The sequence below is a fragment of the Rhinatrema bivittatum genome, chromosome 9 (genome assembly GCF_901001135.1).
Source record: "Rhinatrema bivittatum chromosome 9, aRhiBiv1.1, whole genome shotgun sequence".
Classification (NCBI taxonomy): Eukaryota; Metazoa; Chordata; class Amphibia; order Gymnophiona; family Rhinatrematidae; genus Rhinatrema; species Rhinatrema bivittatum.
In genome coordinates, this window is record NC_042623.1 from 250,414,572 (window position 1) to 250,435,813 (window position 21,242).

General features: G+C 43.5%; 1 protein-coding gene across 3 annotated transcripts in view; it reads right to left on the reverse strand.

Moving 5' to 3' along the window:
• Positions 1-21,242, reverse strand: part of FNDC3B (fibronectin type III domain containing 3B) — a 679,078-nt gene that overhangs the window by 221,132 nt on the left and 436,704 nt on the right. For all 3 annotated transcript variants that reach the window (XM_029615068.1, XM_029615066.1, XM_029615067.1), the window contains exons 5-6: positions 3,733-3,976; positions 897-1,178 (exon numbers count right to left, since the gene is read on the reverse strand). In XM_029615068.1, coding sequence (XP_029470928.1) covers positions 897-1,178; positions 3,733-3,976 — 526 coding nt within the window. The remainder of the gene's footprint in view (positions 1-896; positions 1,179-3,732; positions 3,977-21,242) is intronic.

Here is a 21,242-nt window from a genome sequence, read left to right on the forward strand (position 1 = left end):
TCACAACTACCCAGGGGTTTTTCTCCTTTTTATACAACTCTCGTATCATCTTGCCCAGCCATTACAGCAACAGTCCTTGGTCAGAGCCCATGGATTATAGTTCCTTCTGCAAACTGGTAAAGGTGTACTTGATTTTGGCCACTGGATGTCACTGTTGTGCAATGGCTGAGAGCCCATTCCCCCTACCCCCCAACCCAAGGGCCTGTTAATGTTGCCCTCCAAGGCATCTCCAATATCAGATGGTCTGAAGAGTAGAAGTGAAGCTCAGAAATTGAATGGTTTCCCCACCTGGCACTAGGTCAATGCTACCTTTCATTCGATGACAGTCTTTCAGTCTCTTTCTCAGAAAGATGATGGTTTGCATTCATTTCTCAAAGATATTTAGTATAAGCAGAGCTTTCATTTGACCAAAGTCTACATATGACTGGCTTTTAAAACTGTGAATATACTAACATACTTATTAGTCCTAGTATGTTTGTTCCATCTCAAGATGATCTACTGGACACTAAAGAATCTAGACTTGGTTTGTGTTGAGTAAAGGCAGGAACATGCTCTCCTGGCAACATCGCCTCAACCATGTGCTGCCACCGCAGTGTAGCCTACCTTTCAAAGTATTCAAGTATTGTGTTTTCAAAACCGTCAGTATTTCAATTTACAGATGGCAGAGCTCAGATTTTACATGCAAGACTACTGTTTATCTATAAAACTATCTACTTTACCAGCACATAATGTACAGACTTTCTAGTCCATCTTTCCTTATAATGAATCTGAAAATTCTCCAAGTACATGTGCATGATTAAGAAAGAAAAAGATGACCAAAAATAAGGGGGGTGGGGGGGGGGGGGGGTGTTTGCAGAATATGACATTTCAATTCAAAGCTTTGTGGAAAAGATTACCTGTCGAATCTTGCTCGTTGGACTTGGGACTGCCTCTGGGCCTGCGCTCCATCTTCTTAATTCCCGGCCCTCCACCTCCTCCACTGTTTCCCCCAATATGAGTCTTCCCATAGCCATTATACACAGTCACACAGCTCAAGTGGTTCTTGTAGATGGAAGAGGGAGGGCTATTAAGGCGGTTCTGGCGGTCTATCTGCCGATCTTTCAGTTTCTTTTGCGGTGGCTTGCTGTACTGATCCTCCTGTGTGATGTAGCTGGACATTCGAAAGACCGGTATCATTTCTGAAAGAGACAGAAGGTGTCAGCAGGATGCACGCTTGCCTTTATCCAGGTGAATATAAAACCCTTGGCACAGTTCATTCTGAATATCTTTAAATAGTAAATACCTTAAAAACATTAGACTATCCAATGAATTTTTATGTTCTGGGATAGCCTTTACCTAGGATAATACATTGGTGTGCTAGATAAGACAGAAAAACAGCTAGCCTAATTCAAACCTATATATCGTACGTCCCCAAAAACAAAGGAAACTGTCGTACCAGAAGTGGAAGAATTGACCACTCTGACTGTGAGCAATATGGACTTAAATCAGGGTCATAGGTTTTAACAGAATGTTTTACTTTCTAATACTATAATAAATATTTTTAACTTCTATCAAAACTAAAAGTTCAATTACATTTCTTCTAGATAAACACAATTACAACTGACGGTAATTCATTTGTTCTGCAGCAGTCTGTATTTGTCACGCATTTCAGATATAATCTGCATGTTGCATGACCCAATAATAGAATTTAATTATGCTGCTTAAATTCTATCAGCAAGTTGTCCCAACACAATATTTTGCCTGTCATTTAGAGGAACAGGAAGGGCTCTCCAACATACTGCAAATCTGGGCCTTACATGGAACAAACCGATGTAATACTTCACTCAGATTATTTTTGCAGCACAAGAGATTACATTCCTAAATCAAACACGCAGAGTATGGAAAAAGAAAATAAAGTCATACCGGATGCAATCATTTTGATGTACATCTGAGTTTATTATATATAACCTGTAACACATTCAGAGTAGGTTATATCATGCCAACAAATTAGCCATAACAACTATTAGCCTGAGGTGAATCTTTTTACGACCTACTTCGTTAGCTGCCAGTCTAGCAGAGGAAGCTGTTGCATCAATCTTATTATTGAATAAAACAGGTGCACTGCAATCAGGCAACATATGCCTTAGGAAAAGTCAATGTTAAACAGCAGACAATTATGACTGATATTAATGACTATGTTTCTTCCTTGAGGCTAATTTTACATATAGTATATTAATCTGTAGTCCAGTTTACAAACTGAATGCTAAAACTTTGTGCTGGATTCTTCAAATATACTCTTAAAATGCCTGTTTTAAGCCTGTGTTTGTGCCATGGATCAAAAATCCTGAACAATTTAGTCAAATACTTTATGTATTCCTGACCCTCCAAACTAGGTGATCGATTAAACACCATGATTTGATCAACAAGATTATCAAGGATTTTACCATCCCTTTATCCTTCTACAACACAGCCTTGGAATGTAGACTTCAGACACCAATGACAAAGACCCTGGCAACCCAGTTTAAACTGTTCAGTTCTTGCCAGGATATAAAAAGTCTTTATGCTTTTCCTTGGATTGAAAGCCCCATTGTTTAATAGTGTTATCAATTACAGTTACTTTCCTACTGATACAGAACAGAAAGCAAAGACTGAACCTGGAGGGTCTGTACAATTACTTGTAATCTTTATTCAAGGCAAGATTACATTTTGGAGAACACTGGAGAAACTATAGCAGGGATTTTGTAAAACGGATGTATGCTTGGTTTATACATGCCTCACTTTTTTTTTTTTTTTTAAAGAGATTGGTGCTGTTTTGCTGCAGAACAAGTATAAGTACAGTTCTCCAATAATTGAGAAGTTATTTGCAAGCTTAGGGAACTTACATATGCCTCAGATAAACAATGAACGGTTTCAAAGGAGATGTGACATCTTTAGACAAAACTTTAGCTAGATCCCAAGGTGAGGAATCTTTGATATGTCTGGGAAAGCCACTGGCAAGGTTAGTAAAAGACTGTGCTGCCTTCAAAAGACTCAGTTATCTATTACTAACGAGTATGAAGTGTTTGGATCACAGCTATCCACAATTAAAAGTTTTCCAGAACAGGGTGTAATGATAATTATAATTTGGATTTATGCAGTATATTTCAGTGAAGTTCTCGACAAGCTTTGCTTTTATAGTACTTCAAACGGCAGGCAGAAGCACAGATAAGAGATAAGGAATTAATTTCAGCATTTGCATACTGCATTATAGGTTTCTGGCTCATCAGGTTACACTCATCAGGTTCCCACTTAAAAAGAAATGTTCTGCCTGAGTCTTGCACTGATGTCAGTAGTTAAAAACAAAACAAAACTGGCCATTGGCTTTGGGTCAGTAAATTCAAGGACAGAGGTCAGTCATGTTGAGATCAGGTAATGTGCGACTTGTCAGATTTTAGGCTTGGGTGGAGTTTTGGATATTTTAGATACACAGTTTACTCCCCTTCATGATAACGGAGACAAAAAGAACACTATTTTTATCTCTACTTTGATCCAATTTAGATCCCGATTACCATCAGGGATAATGGTTCTCGTGGCACTTTTGTAACATGCAAAAGGTGTGGGATCGAGCATAAAAGATCTGCTTTTGACAGACCACAAACATTATCATGATGTCTGATATGTACTGCTGGAAGTTTTGCTGCATGAAGTTGTGTCCTGGAGCATGCAGGTTACTCCAAGCAGTAACATTAATGTTGTACTATCCCTTCTGCTCACCTTGCTCTCCATAGATTGTTGGGGGAAGATGGTGCTGTGGGAAAAACTGAGGTGGGATATCTCCAGGCCCAGTGACCGGTGGATAGAAAGCCGTGTGCGAGTTGTGGATGAAATGTGGATGGTGCGTAAGATACGGAGGTAAGTGGTGAGTTGGTGAAATTGCCGAGGGATAGCTTGGAGGATAGCATTCAGGAGACTGTGGTGTCACCACCACCCGGCGAACACCTGTGTTGTCTTCAATCACCTAAAAAGAGAGAGAGAGGACAAACTGCATTTAATGTCAGGGCAGTGTTTAATAATTTGAGAATTATTAATACAGCATATTAAAATGTTTTACTCTCTTTGGAAGAATCAGTCATCTGTGGCACTTGACCACCCCATTTCTGTTTCAACCTACTGATAAGAACAGGGGCTTTTATCTACCCACTGGAACTAGGACAGAAAAGAAATGATTCCTGCAGCTCTTCTGCACCTAACTTGATGCCATATTAACCTGTGACTGCACGTGTGCTTGCACAGGGCGGCTTCTTGACAGGCTGCGGATCCATTTTACAGATGAATTTGGCCTACTAAAGTTGAACTGCAGATAATGATTAAAGTTTTCTTTTATATGCTTTCTTATGTGCACTACCTTCAGCCCTAGGTTGGGTGATAAATAAATAAAATAATAAAATATTAGTGACGTGTAGGGATTTCCTATCATTTGAAAGCGATGGGGAAACCACCAAAACTAAGACAAAATTTAATTTCATGCTTTTGGTCTAGTATGCTCTAAAACCAAACAAAATAAAAATGTTTTCCCTGCATTCCACTTAAAGTTGAAATGTTCCTCACAAAACCTGGAGAGCTCTAGCTTTTTACTAAGCTCCCGAGAGTGATGGGGCACACTGTTATTCTCTCTGATTTGGAACTTGCAAAGTATGATGTGACATGTCTACACAAAACTCGTTAGCAAAGCATTTGGTTTCACAATTACTTATTGAATTTTAGATTCTTCAGCAATAAAACAGTAACCCATGCAAAACAAGACAATTCTACAAAGTATACTTGTGTATCAGTTGTAATGTGGAAATATTTACACCTTCTGCATTCTTGCACATTTTGTTATTTTTATTAAACTCAAGCTTACTGCATTTTATCCTAATACGCTCTGCATGTGCCTTTAATTTTTTGTTCTCATTCTGTTGGCTTATATTTTGCTTTTCTAGCCTACTTCCTGAAGGAAAAGAAAGCTTATGAGATTGCCAAATTTGTGTGTGTGAAATGTCCCCCTAAGCATTTTTTTTTATTGTTCTATCCAAACCATATTTTCAGGACAAGACAAGGATGGACTGAGGATTCTGTCAGGGATTTCTTTTTTCTCAGATCCATGCATATACGCAGACTACGGACATATGCACCCTATAAAGTAAGCGCCTTAAGCTCTCGTTGTGAAAATTCATAATCAATGTCATCTCACTTCTGCACTATTTTATGTGGGATGCCTCTTGCTATTTATTTATATATATATATATATATATATATATATATATATTTCAATATATATCTTTTCTGGGTGATTTGTGCAGTTCTATACTGGCAGAGTGCTCAACAACTAGTAAAGTTTTACTATGTTCATTGCTGTTCATATGTGGGTCTTCTGAAATTAATGACAAGTAAACATATAATTAGCTGATTTCATTTTGAAAATGCTCCAGCTGGATTTCATGCAATTTACCTTTGAATACAACTGCACAACACTACTCAATGAGTGCTAAATATTGCTTCCTGTATTTAATTCATTTTATTGAATTAGAAAATGGCTTTGAAACCAATTTTAGGCATGCACCTCTGGCTCACCTGCTCGGCTCGCACGGTCAGCGCTGCTCTTTCGGGGTAAGAGCCCCTCCCTCCGCAGCCGGCCTCCTCATCCTGCCTGCCCGCCTGGGAAACCGCATGGTGGCCTGGCCTGAACCACGCCCCCCCCCCCCCCCCCCCCCCGGATTGCTGCCAGCCTATTGGAGGCCAGAGCAGCTGTGATGACCATGGACTGCGACTTGCAAGCCCTTTAAACAAAGCTCCCCCTCAACGGCGTCGCGCGCCGGGCGTCGCACGCACTAAGGAGCGAGACCAAGGAGCCTGCCCCTTGGTGCGCCCCTTAGTGCACCCCACCACTGCCTCACTGTTGTACGGCAGGAGCTAACCACAGACTCCTTCCGATCGCCCTCTCTGTGAAACTAGGCGCCGGTACACGGTAACTTTACTCCTAAGCGTTCACGCTCAACGACAAGACTTCACGCCACTTCTTGTGACATCTTATCATTTCATCTTGCCATTAGTGTATGCTTCCCTCTAATTTTGTTCTTGACTTCTTGATACCTGTGACCTACTCCTGTTACTGCTGTGATTTCTATGATTGTTAACTTACTAGTGATACCACTGTTGTACTTACTCCTATATACCGTTGCGATTGCTTATTTCCCCTGCCACCCTGCCCTTTGCCTATTTCACCTCACATACCTCCCCAGCCTCCACAATGGCCAGCAACTCAAGCCTCCCCATCCCACACATTCATTACCCGTCCCGCAGAGCTCATCACCCCACCCTATTCAGCACTATCACCCAGCGCAAATCCCTCCTCCCCATCCTCATTTCCCCACTCACTCAGTTCCTAGGACTCACTACCCAATCCATTGTGCTTCTAAATGCTCAGTCCCTATCTAAGAAAACTGTAATACTGAATGACTTACTAGTCAACTGCAAGCCAGAAATCTGCACAGTCACAGAAACCTGGCTAAAAGATTCAGATATTGTCCTTCTCAACCAGCTTCCCACCATCACCTACGATATTTTCTCCATCCCGAGACCCAAGAAATGAGGCGGAGGCCTCCTCTTAGCTGTCAAAAAGCACATGAATCTCAAACCTGTGAAAATCGACACCCCACACAAACTAGAGATTGGGTTCTTCAAATCCCATGAACTCCGGATCTGCCGAGTTTATGCACCCCCCCTTCCCCCCCTTATCGAATTAATTTCTAATAATATTAACTGTGATGCCCCTGCCATTATCCTGGGGGATTTCAACCTCCACGTAGATGTCACCCACCACTCCTCATCCTGTGAAGCCTTCCTCAGCTCACTCGATGCCATCGGCTTTACCCAAATAATCTCATCCCCCACCCACAAAGCAGGGCACACCCTGGACCTCATCTTCATTAACTCAAGTATCCACTCCTCCACTAAGCCCTCCTATACCCCTGTCCCATGGTCTGACCACGCCATTATTAAATCCTCTCTCAATCCTTAAAAAGATCAAACCTGCAACACACCCCTCAGATACCATCCCAACCAAAGCCCTCCTCACTATACCTGACACCATCTCTAAACCCATTGCTGATATCATCAATTGCTCCCTCTCCTCAGGCATCGTCCCCGACTCGCTCAAGCATGCTGTGGTCAAACCAAAAAACCTTCACTAGACCCCAAGAACCCTGCCAACTTTCGTCCTATCTCCAATCTCCCGTTCATCTAAAAAATCATGGAGAAGGTCGTCAACTCGCAACTAACAGACTTCCTTGAAACCAACAACCCACTCCACTCCTCCCAATTCGGCTTCCGCAAATATCTTAATACTGAGACCCTCCTTTTATTATCCGACCACCTACTCAGGGGAATGGATCAAGGCCACAGCTACATCCTTGCTCTGCTGGACATTTCGGCAGCATTTGATACAATAAATCACAACCATCTCCTTTCCCGCCTAACCGACATTGGCCTCTCCGGCACGGCCCTCAAGTGGTTCTCATCCTATCTCGACAATAGGCAATTCACTGTGAAGATAGGCAATGCTAAGTCCACAGACTACGCTCTTTCCCAGGGAGTCCCTCAGGGCTCCCCCCTTTCCTCTACCCTCTTTAATATCTACCTCACCCCTCTTTGCAAACTCCTATCTGAATTCGGCCTCAAATTCTTTCTCTACGCAGATGACGTGCAAATCATCATACCCATTCAAGGCTCTCTGTCTTGCCGCCATCAATACCTTACTTACCAATCTCCATCTGGCTCTAAACACTTCCAAAACTGAACTGCTCCTCATCTCCCATCTTCTTCCTACTAATCCCTCACTCACAAATGACCCCGCCTACAAGACTCTTCACTTGCAGCACTGCGCAAGGAACCTTGGGGTTCAGATTGACCAGCAATTGAACCTCAAAAAATACATCAATGCTATACTCAAAGAGGGTTTCTACAAACTAACAGCTCGATACAGTAAAGTGGGGCCACGGTTACCCTGCTCCTAACCCGCTTTCTACTCACTTTTCGGCAGCGTTAGTCCAACCCGCGATACACTATCCCCTTTAACGGGATAGAAGGTAAGGTTTGTCTTTTTGCGGATGACACGAAGATCAGCAACAGAGTGGACACGCCGGAAGGAGTGGAGAGAATGAGACGGGATCTAAGGAAACTGGAAGAGTGGTCGAAGATATGGCAGCTGAGATTCAATGCCAAGAAGTGCAAAGTCATGCATATGGGGAGCGGAAATCCGAACAAACTGTATTCGATGGGGGGGGAAAGGCTGACTTGCACGGAGCAGGAGAGGGACCTTGGGGTGATAGTGTCTAATGATATGAAGTCTGCGAAACAATGCGACAAGGCGATAGCAAAAGCCAGAAGAATGCTGGGCTGCATAGAGAGAGGAATATCGAGTAAGAAAAGGGAAGTGATTATTCCCTTGTACAGGTCCTTGGTGAGGCCTCACCTGGAGTACTGTGTTCAGTTCTGGAGACCATATCTACAAAAAGACAAAGACAAGATGGAAGCGGTACAGAGAAGGGCGACCAGGAAGGTGGAGGATCTTCATCGCATGACGTACGAGGAGAGATTGAAGAATCTAAATATGTACACCCTGGAGGAAAGGAGAAGCAGAGGTGATATGATACAGACTTTCAGATACTTGAAAGGTTTTAATGATCCAAAGGCAACAACAAACCTTTACCATAAGAAAAAAATCAGCAGAACCAGGGGTCACGATTTCAAGCTCCAGGGAGGAAGATTCAGAACCAATGTCAGGAAGTATTTCTTCACGGAGAGGGTGGTGGATGCCTGGAATGCCCTTCCGGAGGAAGTGGTGAAGACCAGAACTGTGAAGGACTTCAAAGGGGCGTGGGATAAACACTGTGGATCCATAAAGTCAAGAGGCCGCCAATGAAGAGTGGGTGACTCGCCAGAATGATGGCTACTGCCTGGAGACAATACCCTTATTCAATAAACATACACATGGTTACTGTGACTCCAACATCACTCCAAGCTTCAACAGCAAGAGGAAATGTGGAAAAAAGGATTTGCACTCACAAAGACGGGAGTAGCTGGCTTGTTACGGCGGTTACTACCCCAAACCAAATATCCAAATTACTACCTCCACCTTCCTCTATTCCTGATGCCTTTCAACTAGCTTGATCACTCCATTCTTATACTTCACTTTCAATGCATATCCAGCATAGTTCTCTGCTTCAACAGCAGGGGAAAAGAAAAACTGTTACTTCACACATCCAGCAGAGCTCTCTGCTTAAACGGCAGGGGAGAAGAAAAAAGGGTTCGCACTCACAAAGCGGGGAGTAGCTGGCTTGTTACGGCGGTTACTACCCCAAACCAAATGTACCTGATACTTCACTCTCGACGCATATCCAGCATGGCTCTCTGCTTCAACGGCAGGGGAAAAGAAAAACTGATACTTCACGCATATCCAGCATAACTTCAACGGCAGGGGAGAAGAAAAAAGGATTCACACTCACAAAGCGGGGAGTAGCTGGCTTGTTACGGCGGTTACTACCCCAAACCAAATGTGCCTGATACTTCACTTTCGATGCATATCCAGCATAGCTCTCTGCTTCAACGGCAGGGGAGAAGAAGAAAACTGATACCTCACGCATATCCAGCATAGCTCCCTGCTTCAACGGCAGGGGAGAAGATAAACAACCAATAAGGGCTGTATAACAATCTGGGTAAAAACAAATAAGCATGGGTGTAGCTTGCTTATTGCGGCGGTTACTACCCCTACTACCTCTAACTAATCAAGCTAGATATTTCACTTGGATGCAGCTCCATCACCGCTCTCTACATTAATGGCGGGGGTGGAAGGGAATTAGAACCAAGAGCTAAGAGAAACAGATAAGTATGGGAGAAGAAATGAGGGAAGCTTGCTGGGCAGACTGGATGGGCCATTTGGTCTTCTTCTGCCGTCATTTCTATGTTTCTATGTTTCTATGTAACCCATTCTTACCGCCTCTTTAAATCACCGGGTAACCCCTTCCCGCCCGCGGCATGTATATTAGATGTAAACGATCGAATTAGCTACTTATGTATGTTATGTATGTTACTGTATGGAGCTATTCCCTCCATACAGTAACGCGCGCCCCGACTATCGCTATTTTACCCTGCCATTTTGCCCCGCGTTTAACCTGCTAACTTACCGCCTACCCTTACCCCTGCGTTAGAGGCAGGGGTAATGGTAGACGGCAAACTTTCCCCCAAAAGGAAACCTCTAAAAACCTAAAATCCCCTCCTCCCGAAGCGACTCGACATTACTTTTTGTTGTTTTCTTACCTTTTATTGCTTTTCAGCCCCTTCCCTTCTCTGCCGCCCTCTGGAGGGGGCAGCCGGTGGCGAAAGCGGCTCGCAGCGGTCCCCCCCGCGCAGGTCCCGGTTCTCCTGGCTTGGCAACAGCAACAGCAGTACAATGGCCACCAATTAAAGCAACTTGTCCAGTCTGGCACAAGTTTCCATATCCATTCCCCCTTGTATTCACATTCTCCACCTGCAGCCACAGCTAGGGCTCCATCTACCCCAATCCTTCCTTCCTTCCTGGCTTGGCCAAATTGTGAAACGTCCCGTCCCCCCCGCGCAGGTCCCGGTTCTCCTGGCTCGGCGTGAGGTGAAAGCCCACTGTTCTGTGCCCTCTCCGGCACGAGCGGACCGAAGCGTTCTTTCGTTGGCTTGAGCGCCCGTCGATTTGGGCACGCCAGCCAATAAAAGCACATAGACGGGCACGCGTGACGCACGCCGTGATGGGATTATGAATCTTTGAGATTGGATATATGCATGTACTTAACATGTGAAGAATATTTATGAGACATTTAAAATATATATCATTGCAAGAGTTTTATGTTGTGATAATATTATTCATGTACATGTATATTACCATATATAGGGATCATTGCATTGTGTAATGTTTGGGGAGATGTGCAATATGGTGGGGATTTTAATACTGTATGTTTGTGGTGAATGAATGAGTGTATTTTATGGGATACTATGTGATTCTTGTTAAATGTTGAGTTGTATTCTGTTGGGTATTTGCACTATGTTAAAAAATTGTTAATGAAATATAATAAACGATATTTATAAATGTGTTATATTTATGTTATATGTTTAAGATTCATGAATATTCTAAGATAAAGAAAAAATAAAATATGTGCTAAATGTATTACTAGCTTGATATATACCCCCTTTTGAAGCAATTTAGGATATTTTTGTATCGAATAGACTCTGTGTTCTCACGTCCTTTTGTGATGTTTGATTATTATTAAGTAGGACTGTGATTTTGCCCTTGTGATTGTTACCGTATTAAAAAATGTGAAACCATTACTTCATGCCAGTGACTTCCGTACTGTTATCCAGGCTACACTCGCGTCCAAGATGGATTACTGCAATTCCCTCATTCTTGGTTTACCCTACTCCTCCATAAAATCCCTCCAAATGCTGCAGAATGCAGTAGCCAGAAACCTCTCCAACGCATGTAAATATGACCACATCTCCCCGATCCTTAAGGACCTGCACTGGCTCCCTATCCCTTCTCGTATCCTCTATAAAACCCTGACCATTATCCATGAAGCCATATATACCCACAATTCCAACTGGCTTCTCGACCCTTTCTGCCTCACATGCCCGAATTGGCCCACGAGGACCATAAACAAAGGGTCCCTCCATGTGCCCTCCTTGAAGAAAGCACACCTCACATCCACTAGGAACCGGGCACTCTCCATTGCTGGCCCCATGCATTGGAACTCACTTCCGACTCACCTCAGGCTAGAACCATGCATTATAAAATTCAGATCCCAACTAAAGACTTGGCTTTTCAAACAAGCCTTCCCCCAAAAGCCCTTAACATCCCCCGTGAATTGTAATATTATAATGCTTTGAACTGACACTGCTTTTGTCCTAGGTTCTCAAGTTCGCCTGTTTGATTTGTTCCTGCGCTTTCCTTGCTTTACTATTGGTTCGTTATACTCCCTACCCACTTCCCTGTTTTTTGTAATTTCCTCCCTATAGTTCTATGTGAACCGATATGATGTTTCGACTAATATCGGTATAAAAGACCCTTTAAATAAATAAATAATTAAATAAAAAGATCTTATTGCTGTCACCATGTGTCTCTGTCCGTCCATTTGGTCATACGAGGTGTCCTCTCCATAAACAGATTTTACTGAAAAGTGGTAGGAGAATCTCTTACTGAGGCACTAACACTTATGCCAAATTTCAGCCAAATCTGCCCAGAGGGAAGGCCCCTGAAACATTTACTGGGAGACCTGGTCCATCCATGATTTGGCTAGAGCAGGAGAATAAGAGCCTAATAACACAAGATGACTCGGATATGTGCCTTTTTTGTGTTATGCTTTTCCAGCTTGGTTCAGCTGCTCTAGGCTTCAAGCTCAACACAAACCTACCTCCATTATAGCTACAGCATCATTAGCCCTCCTATAGCCTACCTAGGGATTCCTTTCCTTCTTCCTTTAAAGTAGAGGTGGCCAACTCTAGTCCTCGAGAGTCACAAACAGGCCTGGTTATCAGGATATTCACAATGAATATGCATAAACATGCTTATTTGTATACAATGGAGGCAGAGCACACAAATCTATCTCATGCATATTCATTGTGGATATCCTGAAAACTAAGCCTTTTTGTGGCTCTCGAGAACTGGAATTGGCCACCCCTGCTTTATAGCCCAGGCACTGTGGCAAAGCTTCTTGATAGAGGGTAGCAGATCACGCTGGAACCTGATGCGTGTAACGAAATCCCATTCATAGGTAGCCCTGCTGTGCATGAATTAATGAGGATGATGATAATATATCCGTTTTCTTCCTTAGCAATATGTCAATTTAGTGCCAACCTGATGAGCAGAAGCTATCTAGGAAGCAAATCCAGGTCTGCCACATGGCAGTCAACGCCGCTACCACTGGATCATCAGGACGGCTGTCCCATGTTTTTTGGGCTTGCCCCGTGGTACAGTGTTTTTGGTGCAAGGTGGCCAGATACATGGCAACAGTTTTGGATGTTGCCTTCCCAGTTACTCCCTACTGGATGTTATTTGGTTGCATTTCCCCGATTCGGATAAGAGATTCTGGCTCCCGCCTTCTTTTACAAAAGGCCAGTCTGGTGGGGAAAAGAGTAATACTCTCAGTTTGGCGGTTGGCAGACCCCCCCATCATATTGGGCCTGGAGAAACCTCTTTCATGCAATGATGACTATGGAGTCTTTGGCATCCCAGGTATCTCCCCGTTGCCGACGTCGCTTTCTGCTGGTGTGGCAGACCTACCTGCAGTCTCTCTCTCATAGAGCATGAAAGTCTCGCAGTCAATGACTGACCCTGTGTGTGGGATATTTGGCTTGGGGGCTGGAGGTCCATTATACTCTGTGTGGTTCGGGGGGGGGGGGGGATGAGGGGAATGTTCGTTCAGGGTTATTGTACTCTATGCTCTGAGGAGGGATCAGATTCAACTCTCCTCAGTGTTGTATTTTTTTGAAAATGTAATAAAACTGTTTCAACATAAAATACTAAAGATCTGTGTGCTTGTTGTGAGCACTTACTTGGTTTTGCACTCTACCCGACATTTTCATGCTTGGTCGTGTTTCAATACATTGCTTTTTGACATTCTCCTTTTGATCTTTTGGCCTAATTGAATTTTTTGATCCAAGCTAGTACCTCTGAATATTCCATTTTAAGCTTCTCTCACCAATCATATTCATTGGAGGCCCAGATGCCAGCACTACTAGGCTAAAAAGTGTCAAGCATCATAATCACTTTTAACAACACTGTTTTTATTATCTAATGTGTTTACAGAAGTATTATCTAATGTGTTTACAGAAGTATTTCATCAGCTGCTCAAGTTGTATTAGTTTCTGCGACATTTCAAAGAACACCCTGCTTTCTCCCCGTGATAGCAGAAATACTTCTCTTTGTAATAAGAGCACTGGGCACTTCACAACATGATTAGTATTTGCAGTTTCAAAATTCTGTATTGCATTGGAAGCAAGTTATTAGATCAGTTAGTTTCAATTAGGACATGGCTGCAGGAACACTTTGAATTCCAAGTATCAAAGAAGCATAAATGAATTTCTCCATATCTACGTTATGCACATTTATGACATGTTCACTATAAGACAAGCAGGTTGATTGGTTGATTGAATACTCCATGACAATTAATAAACTGATAGTTACAGTAACTGATGAACTCAGGACAAAGGCTGAGGAAAAGTAACATGGCAAAGTTGAAAACCTGTATATTAAAAATAAATTAAATTATCACAGGAATAACAGGTTTTGGAAAGATCACCACATACTGAATGCTGTATTATGTGAGTGTATTGGTATATACATACATACACACACACACTTTTACAAATATAGTATACTGTTAATGCTAAAGCCTGAATTTTAATCTGAGTACTCTCTTGTAATCAATACATATAGATTTTTGTCTGCCTACATTTAAATATTTCATTTCACAGTAACATAGTAGTCTACAATCTCAATGACAATGTTGTACAGCAAGATAAGCATAACTTGGCAGGCATCTTGTAATCCAGTCTCTCAGAGAAAGCAAGTTTGTTCACTTATAAACAGGTAAACACTTTTCTGAGCATGCACAGGAATTCCCACATGTGTGCATTGCCTTGTGAGTGCCTCTGTTTCTTCCAGGAAGGATGGTATGTATTAAGAATGGCTAATTCATTCTGCTCTCTACAGAAAATCTAGTTTACAAACCTAGTAAGCAAAATGGTTTTCTCCGTCGACAAGCAAACATGAATTAGCCATACCATATGGGGATTTCCAAGCTGAGGTTTGCATTGTTGAAGCATTTACCTTAAGACAACCCGGCCCCAACAAGTGAAGAGTAGACTAATGGGTGAACAAGCTGCACAAAACTATCTTCTCAAAACTACTGTCTCCTTGAGACATGCTATCTAGAATAGTAGTGGAATGTGAAGGTGTGCACAGACAACCAAGTAGCAATTTTGCAAATGGAAATTGCCCTGAGATGACCCCCCTGACAATCTGTAATCTGTAAACTAGCTAGCACATAAGTGTGCGATATTTTCCATTAGCTAATTGGATAGAGTGTTTTGCAATTGCCATCCCCAATCTATTGGGATCAAATGACACAAACAGTTGAGAACACATAGGATCTTCTGGTTAAAGGTTTCCAGGCTGAAATCAGAATATCCTCCATCTCTTTTGGAAGCAACAAGACGACGACTACTGTGTATTCAACATCCATGCCATGGGGGGGCAGTGATAATAGGTTCAGATTGCAGAGCTTGCCACGCTCTTGGAAAAGTTCCCAAAGTAATCTGTAATTGAACTGACAGGACGAGATATGGGTACCACACTAATTGAGACTGGTGCTATGAAGATTATCCTTGCCTTGTTCCGAAGGACCTTCTGTCCTGGTGATTAGATGAATGAGCAGGTAGGCATAAAGTAGACAGACACTCTAGTCTAGCACAAAAGCATGGAATATAAACTGTAACTGCCCAGATAAAAAAGCACAACCAAAATTTCTGTTGTCTTCTGAGATAAATAGGGCGATCACTAGCTTTCCCTGATGACTGAACATGTCGTCTGAAATCCTTGGATCTAGGGACCACTCAAGTAGATATAACACACTGCTGAGGTGGTCCACCAACGTGTTATGGATTCCCGGAGGGTAGATAGCCTGGAGATGGTCATTGTGATGTTCTGCCTGTAACCAGATTTGGAAGGCCTCCTAGCACAATGTGTAAGAGCCTGCCTCTCCCTGTTTATGTAGAATATGGCCACTTGGCTGTCCGAATAGATCAAGATTCTCTTTCCTGAAAGGTGGTGAGGGAAAGCCATGAGAGAAAGTCCTGAGACCATAGTGGATGGCTCACAGCTCCAGGTTGTTGATTTGTGGAAGGCTCACTGCTGGGGACCACAAGCTTTGGTTCCATGTCACTACAGAGTGTACCCCCACCTCTTGGTGGAGGCATCAGTGGGTAGTCACTTGCTGCGATGGAATGTGCAACAAGAGACCCGTCTTTAGATCATTTAGATTCAACCACCATTGAAGGGATATACTCATCCCAGGAGTCACTGAGATTTGATGATAATGGCTGACAGAGCTCATCCCATTGGCTTTGGAGGCACTATTAAAGGCTCATATGCATAGACGAGTTAGAAGAACCACCTTGCTGACATTCTCTATTAAAAGAGAGACCTTACCAGGCTCATCAGCAATGTGGCTTTTTCAAAAGGCAGAAATGCTTTTTCCTGAAGTGAGTTTATCCAGGTCCCTATGAACTGAATTCTTTGAGTTGGGATGGAGGTTTAACTTGGTAAAGTTGACCGGGAAGCCCAGGGACAAGAGGAGCCATAAGGTTTTCCAAGGAATTCCAAAACTGTTGATGGAGATGGACCTATCACCAGCCAATTGCCCAGGTATGGGGACATGCAGACACCCGGACAACGAAGCTGTGCTGTCACTACCACAATGCATTTTGTGAACATCCTTGGAGATGCAGAGGCCAAAGGAGAGCACATTGTATTGGTAGTACATAAACACTGAAGAACTTCCAATGGGCATGGTGAATGGGTTTGTGTGCATAAGCATCTTTCAGATCCAGAGCACATATCCAATCCTTCAGTTAAAGGAAGGGAGGAACATTTATAGTGAGTTCATCTTGATCTTTTCCCATACCAACAACTTGATCAGTCTCCACAAGTCCAGACTAGGTCTTAATTCACCCAACTGCTTATGGATCAGGAAATGCCTGGAACTGAAACCCAAGACATATTCCATTACCCTCTGCTGAAAGAGTGATTACACTTCCAGTTGGCAGATTGAGAAGGGCTGGAGTTGAGACTGAAGAGGTAGCCAACTCCACAATTCTCAGGACCCACCATCCTTGGTGATATGGAATTATTTCAGAAGAAAAGAGTGAACCCTTCCCTTCACCAGAAGTGTTGGAGATGTTGGTCTTCAAGCCATCAAAATCTGGTGGCTTCTAACAGGCAGTTGCCCTTTCGAGGTCACCAATTTTTGCATTCGATCATGCACCAATTTTTCAGCACCTGATGATGCTGAAATGAGTGAAACAGATGCCTCTGTAACAATACTTTTGTAAAAGAAATACTAACATCTGATATGAGCCAGGAGGTCACCAGCCATAGCTGAGAGTGATTACAAGGTAGATTGTCTCTTGAACTTTGATTGAAGGTGCCATTGTCTCTTGAACTCTGTCACTAAATACATTATCCCCTGTACAGGACACATCTGTAAGACATTCATGCACATCTTCTCGGAGGCCACTCGCTTTCAACAATGCAGACCACTAAGCTTCTATCAAGGTGGCTGAGGTTGTGGCAACAGTATCAAAAGCTTCATAAATGGAACAGATAAGGTGCTGCTCACACTGCTTGGCAGACATCTAGGGTCTGTCAAATCCATTAAAGGCTTTAGGTTTTCCAAGAATTCATGGAGATACTAGCAACGGTAACATGGAATAGATTTAGTTTTTGGGTACTTGCCAGGTTCTTATGGCCTGGATTGGCCACTGTTGGAAACAGGATACTGGGCTTGATGGACCCTTGGTCTGACCCAGTATGGCATGTTCTTACACATCTTGTAAGGCAGTGCCCCTATGTTCCCCCTTAGACCGGTGCAGGATCGAGCTAGGTGCCTGGTTCCTTTTAATTCCCATTGTGAGAGAGCTCTGTGGCCAGGGCCCAACAAGGAGGAATAAGAGCTGGGATCCAGGTGGGTTAGTCAGACCAGGCCCGGGTCTCCAGGACGAAGGCAGCTTTTGTAAAGTAACACTGTCCAAACACTGAGCTATGCTGAAGCCGAACTGTGAGTAGAGTACACTGTTCTGAAAGGAAGATAGTCTTCTGTTGTGTGGTTGTGAAGCTGTAATAAAATTAAGTGTTTTAAGAAAGGCTGGAGTCAGACTGCATTTGTGTCTCCAGGCTTCCGGGGGATCACCGCTTGGTCCATATATGGTGTTATGAATGGGAATTTTCTAAAGCACTGCACAGAAAAAAAGAACAATCTCCAAAGAAAATTGCGTATGTGTGGCTTGCCAGAAGCAGTCTGGAGGCCAAACATTTGCAGAAGAGAGAAATAAAATGTTTGTTTGGAATACAGAGAGTTGTGAAAAGGACCTGTGATTCTAAAATTAAGTATGTAACATAGGGGGGGGGGGCCTGTGGTTCTAAAACATAGTACAGAGCACGGTGGTTTGTGAAAGGCTGTGGCTCACAAGCTGCACTGAAGAAATAAAGGATCAAGAAGGGAGGAAACTGAGTGGTCCAGGTTGCAGGGACAGCCAGAAAGTGGTAGGTTTGAACTGGCTAAAGAGAGAAGTGCTGCTGGAGGTAGATAGGGATTTAATAATAAGCAACTTAATGCTGGTCATGCAGGTTTTTGTTTTTTGGGGGTTTTTTTTTTCGTTTTTTTCCTTTGAAAAGAAAAGGGAGTGAACCATTGATGCACCAAGGCTGTGCTGAGCAGGGTGTGGCCTTGGAAAAGCTTCCAGAGTGGGCTGTGTGTTGAATGGGAACAGGGTAGGGCCCTCTTCCGGCACTCAAGCTACTCTGCAGTTCAAGGAGTGCAGCCACAGAAAACCTGGAGTGGAACAGTCAGGGTACTGTAAGCAACAGGTAAAGCAAAAGCAGCCAGAGAGCTGGAATTAAAGAACAGTCTTGTATTTCTGTGTAGTGGGAGTTCTCCAGCCCCAAGATTCGGGTCACAGGAGGACCTGAAGCTCAAGGTTTGGCAGCTGGAAAGGCCAGTCAGGGTAATGGAGTGAGGGAACATACTCCCAAGAGTCCAGGCCAGACAACAGATTGAATACTTAGACTGGCTGGACAAAGTGCCACCAATTCCTGGAGGAAATGGATGAGTTGCTGGCAGAGATGTCCCATGAAGTGACTGAGTTTTAGCAACAACCTGAGACTGGCTCTATAGGAGTTCCTGAGGAAGACCCTGGAGGGTGCCCTGGAGGGAGTTTAGACACAGCTCCCATGAGAAGCACAGAGAAGGGAGCGGTGAAGAACCCTGAGAGAGGGGTCACAGAAAGCCCTAGGGAGGGCGACACAGACTGCTCAGGAAGAGATGTGCTGAGTGGCCAGTGGGCTGCAGCAACGATCGGTCAGAAGATGGCGCTACAGGAAGTCCTGATGAAGACCCTGTAGGGTGCCCAAACACTACCAAGAATCCAGAAACAGCTCCTGTGAGAAGTCTAGAGAGAGGGCATGAAAAGGCCAGCGAAAGAGGAGATGAATTACCAAGTGAAAAGCGCCGTGAAGACCACAGGGAGTGAGACTGCAGAGAACCCAGGGGAAGGAACTGCAGAGGGCCCAAAACATGGCGCTGCAGAGACCCCAGCTAGTGAGGCTGTGGAGGAGTCGGCGACTGGCATGGGCAAGTAGCCAGAGTGCACGAATACCAGAGGAATCACCAATGGATGCACCACTGCCAGTCCAAGAATTTATGCTGGGGTGGAATTTGAACCCTGAGCTAATAAGAGACTTGGTTAAAGGACTGGTGCTGCAGGTGTTAGGGATGTGCATTCATTTCATGCGTTTCCTATACAAACATGTAATATGAAACGTATGAAACATATGAAACAAATGCACATCTAGTTGACATGTAATGGGAAACGTATGAAACGAATTAAACGAATGAAACGAATGCACATCCCTACCAGGTGTTACACTGGGTGGTGGTAGGGTGATCTAGAGTTACCCTGGAAAGTGGGGGTGAACACAACCCTAGAACCTTAACCCCAAGCCTAAGTGTTGGGTATCCAGATAAGAGGGGCTAGAGAGGTGAGGTACTCCCTAGATAGGATCCAGGGGGAGTGAAAACGCTTGGAAAAATGGATCCAAGCTGAGGGTTTATGTGAGGCAATGCTCCTATGTTCCCCCTTAAACCGGTGCAGGACCAGGCTAGATGCTTGTCCCCTTTAATTCCACTTGTGAGAGAGAGAACTTTGTGAACGGGGCCCAGCAGGGGAGGAATAAGAGCTGGGACCCAGGTGGGTTAGTCAGACCAGGTCTGGGTCTCCAGCAGGAAGGCATCTCCTGTAAAGTAATAGTATCCGCACACTGAGCTGTGTCGAAGCTGAACTGTGAGTACTGAGAGAAACAGTACTGAACTGTGAGTAACTGAATACACAGTTCTGAAGGAAGACAGTCTTACTGTTGTGTGATTGTGAAGCTGTAATAAAGTGTTTTAAGAAAGGCTGTCACACTGCATTTGCATATCCAGGCCTGGGAGATCAACGCTTGGTCCCATACAGCTAATGAGCCACAATCCAAGTAAGCATGGATCTCTGAAAAAACATTTTTCTGAACACGTCCAATGACTTTGGGTACTTCTAGGAGATGTGTTAGAGTGATCATGAGTGTGCTTAGCATGTTTCAATGCTGACTCCACCATTACCGAGTAGTGGTGGTTGTAGGACACTACCAAAGACTGGGGAAGTTTTGAATCCTGAATTTTAAATCCAGCTTCTAAACCATTGGAAAGCATGATGAAGATGTCTGCCACATCCTTATCTGGAGAACCTTAAGCAACCTGTGAACTGGGAAAACTGCCAAATCCACTGGAGGATTAGAAAACAAAGAAGACTGAAGACACCTGAGTTTTTTTCTTCCTGAAACTGATAGACTGCCGAGACAAGTCTTGTAGGGAATTTGAAGGAACCCCACAGACTCTTCTTCTTCTCCTCAACCATAGGGAAACACTAAGACAAGATCCTGAAGAAGATAAGGAAGACTGATGTGGAAACATCCACTGATAGTGAGGAGGAAATACCGGGTAAGAACTCAGAATGAACAGAGTCCACTTCATAACCTGATATGTAAGGGGACTCCCCTAGAGGAAGAGAATCCATCACTTTAAGGTAAAGGCTTACTCCCAACTTTGGAAGCTCTTGAGGAGGTACACATTAGTAATGGATTTTGGGTGGCAAAACATATTATGCTCAATCCACAGTTCTAGATGGGTAACGAGCAGCCATTCATAAAACACAGAACAAACTCATCACATAAAAATGCAGTAAACTATATTTGTTGATGTGGTAAAAACTGCATAGCCAATCAGAGCCAATCCTGTCCAAGAGGGAGGAAAAGTCAGGAAACAGAGAGTAAGATTAAATGGTCTCAGTGGAAAAAGGTAAACAGTGGAGTGCCTACTTGGACTGGTGCTTTTCAATATATTTATAAATGATCT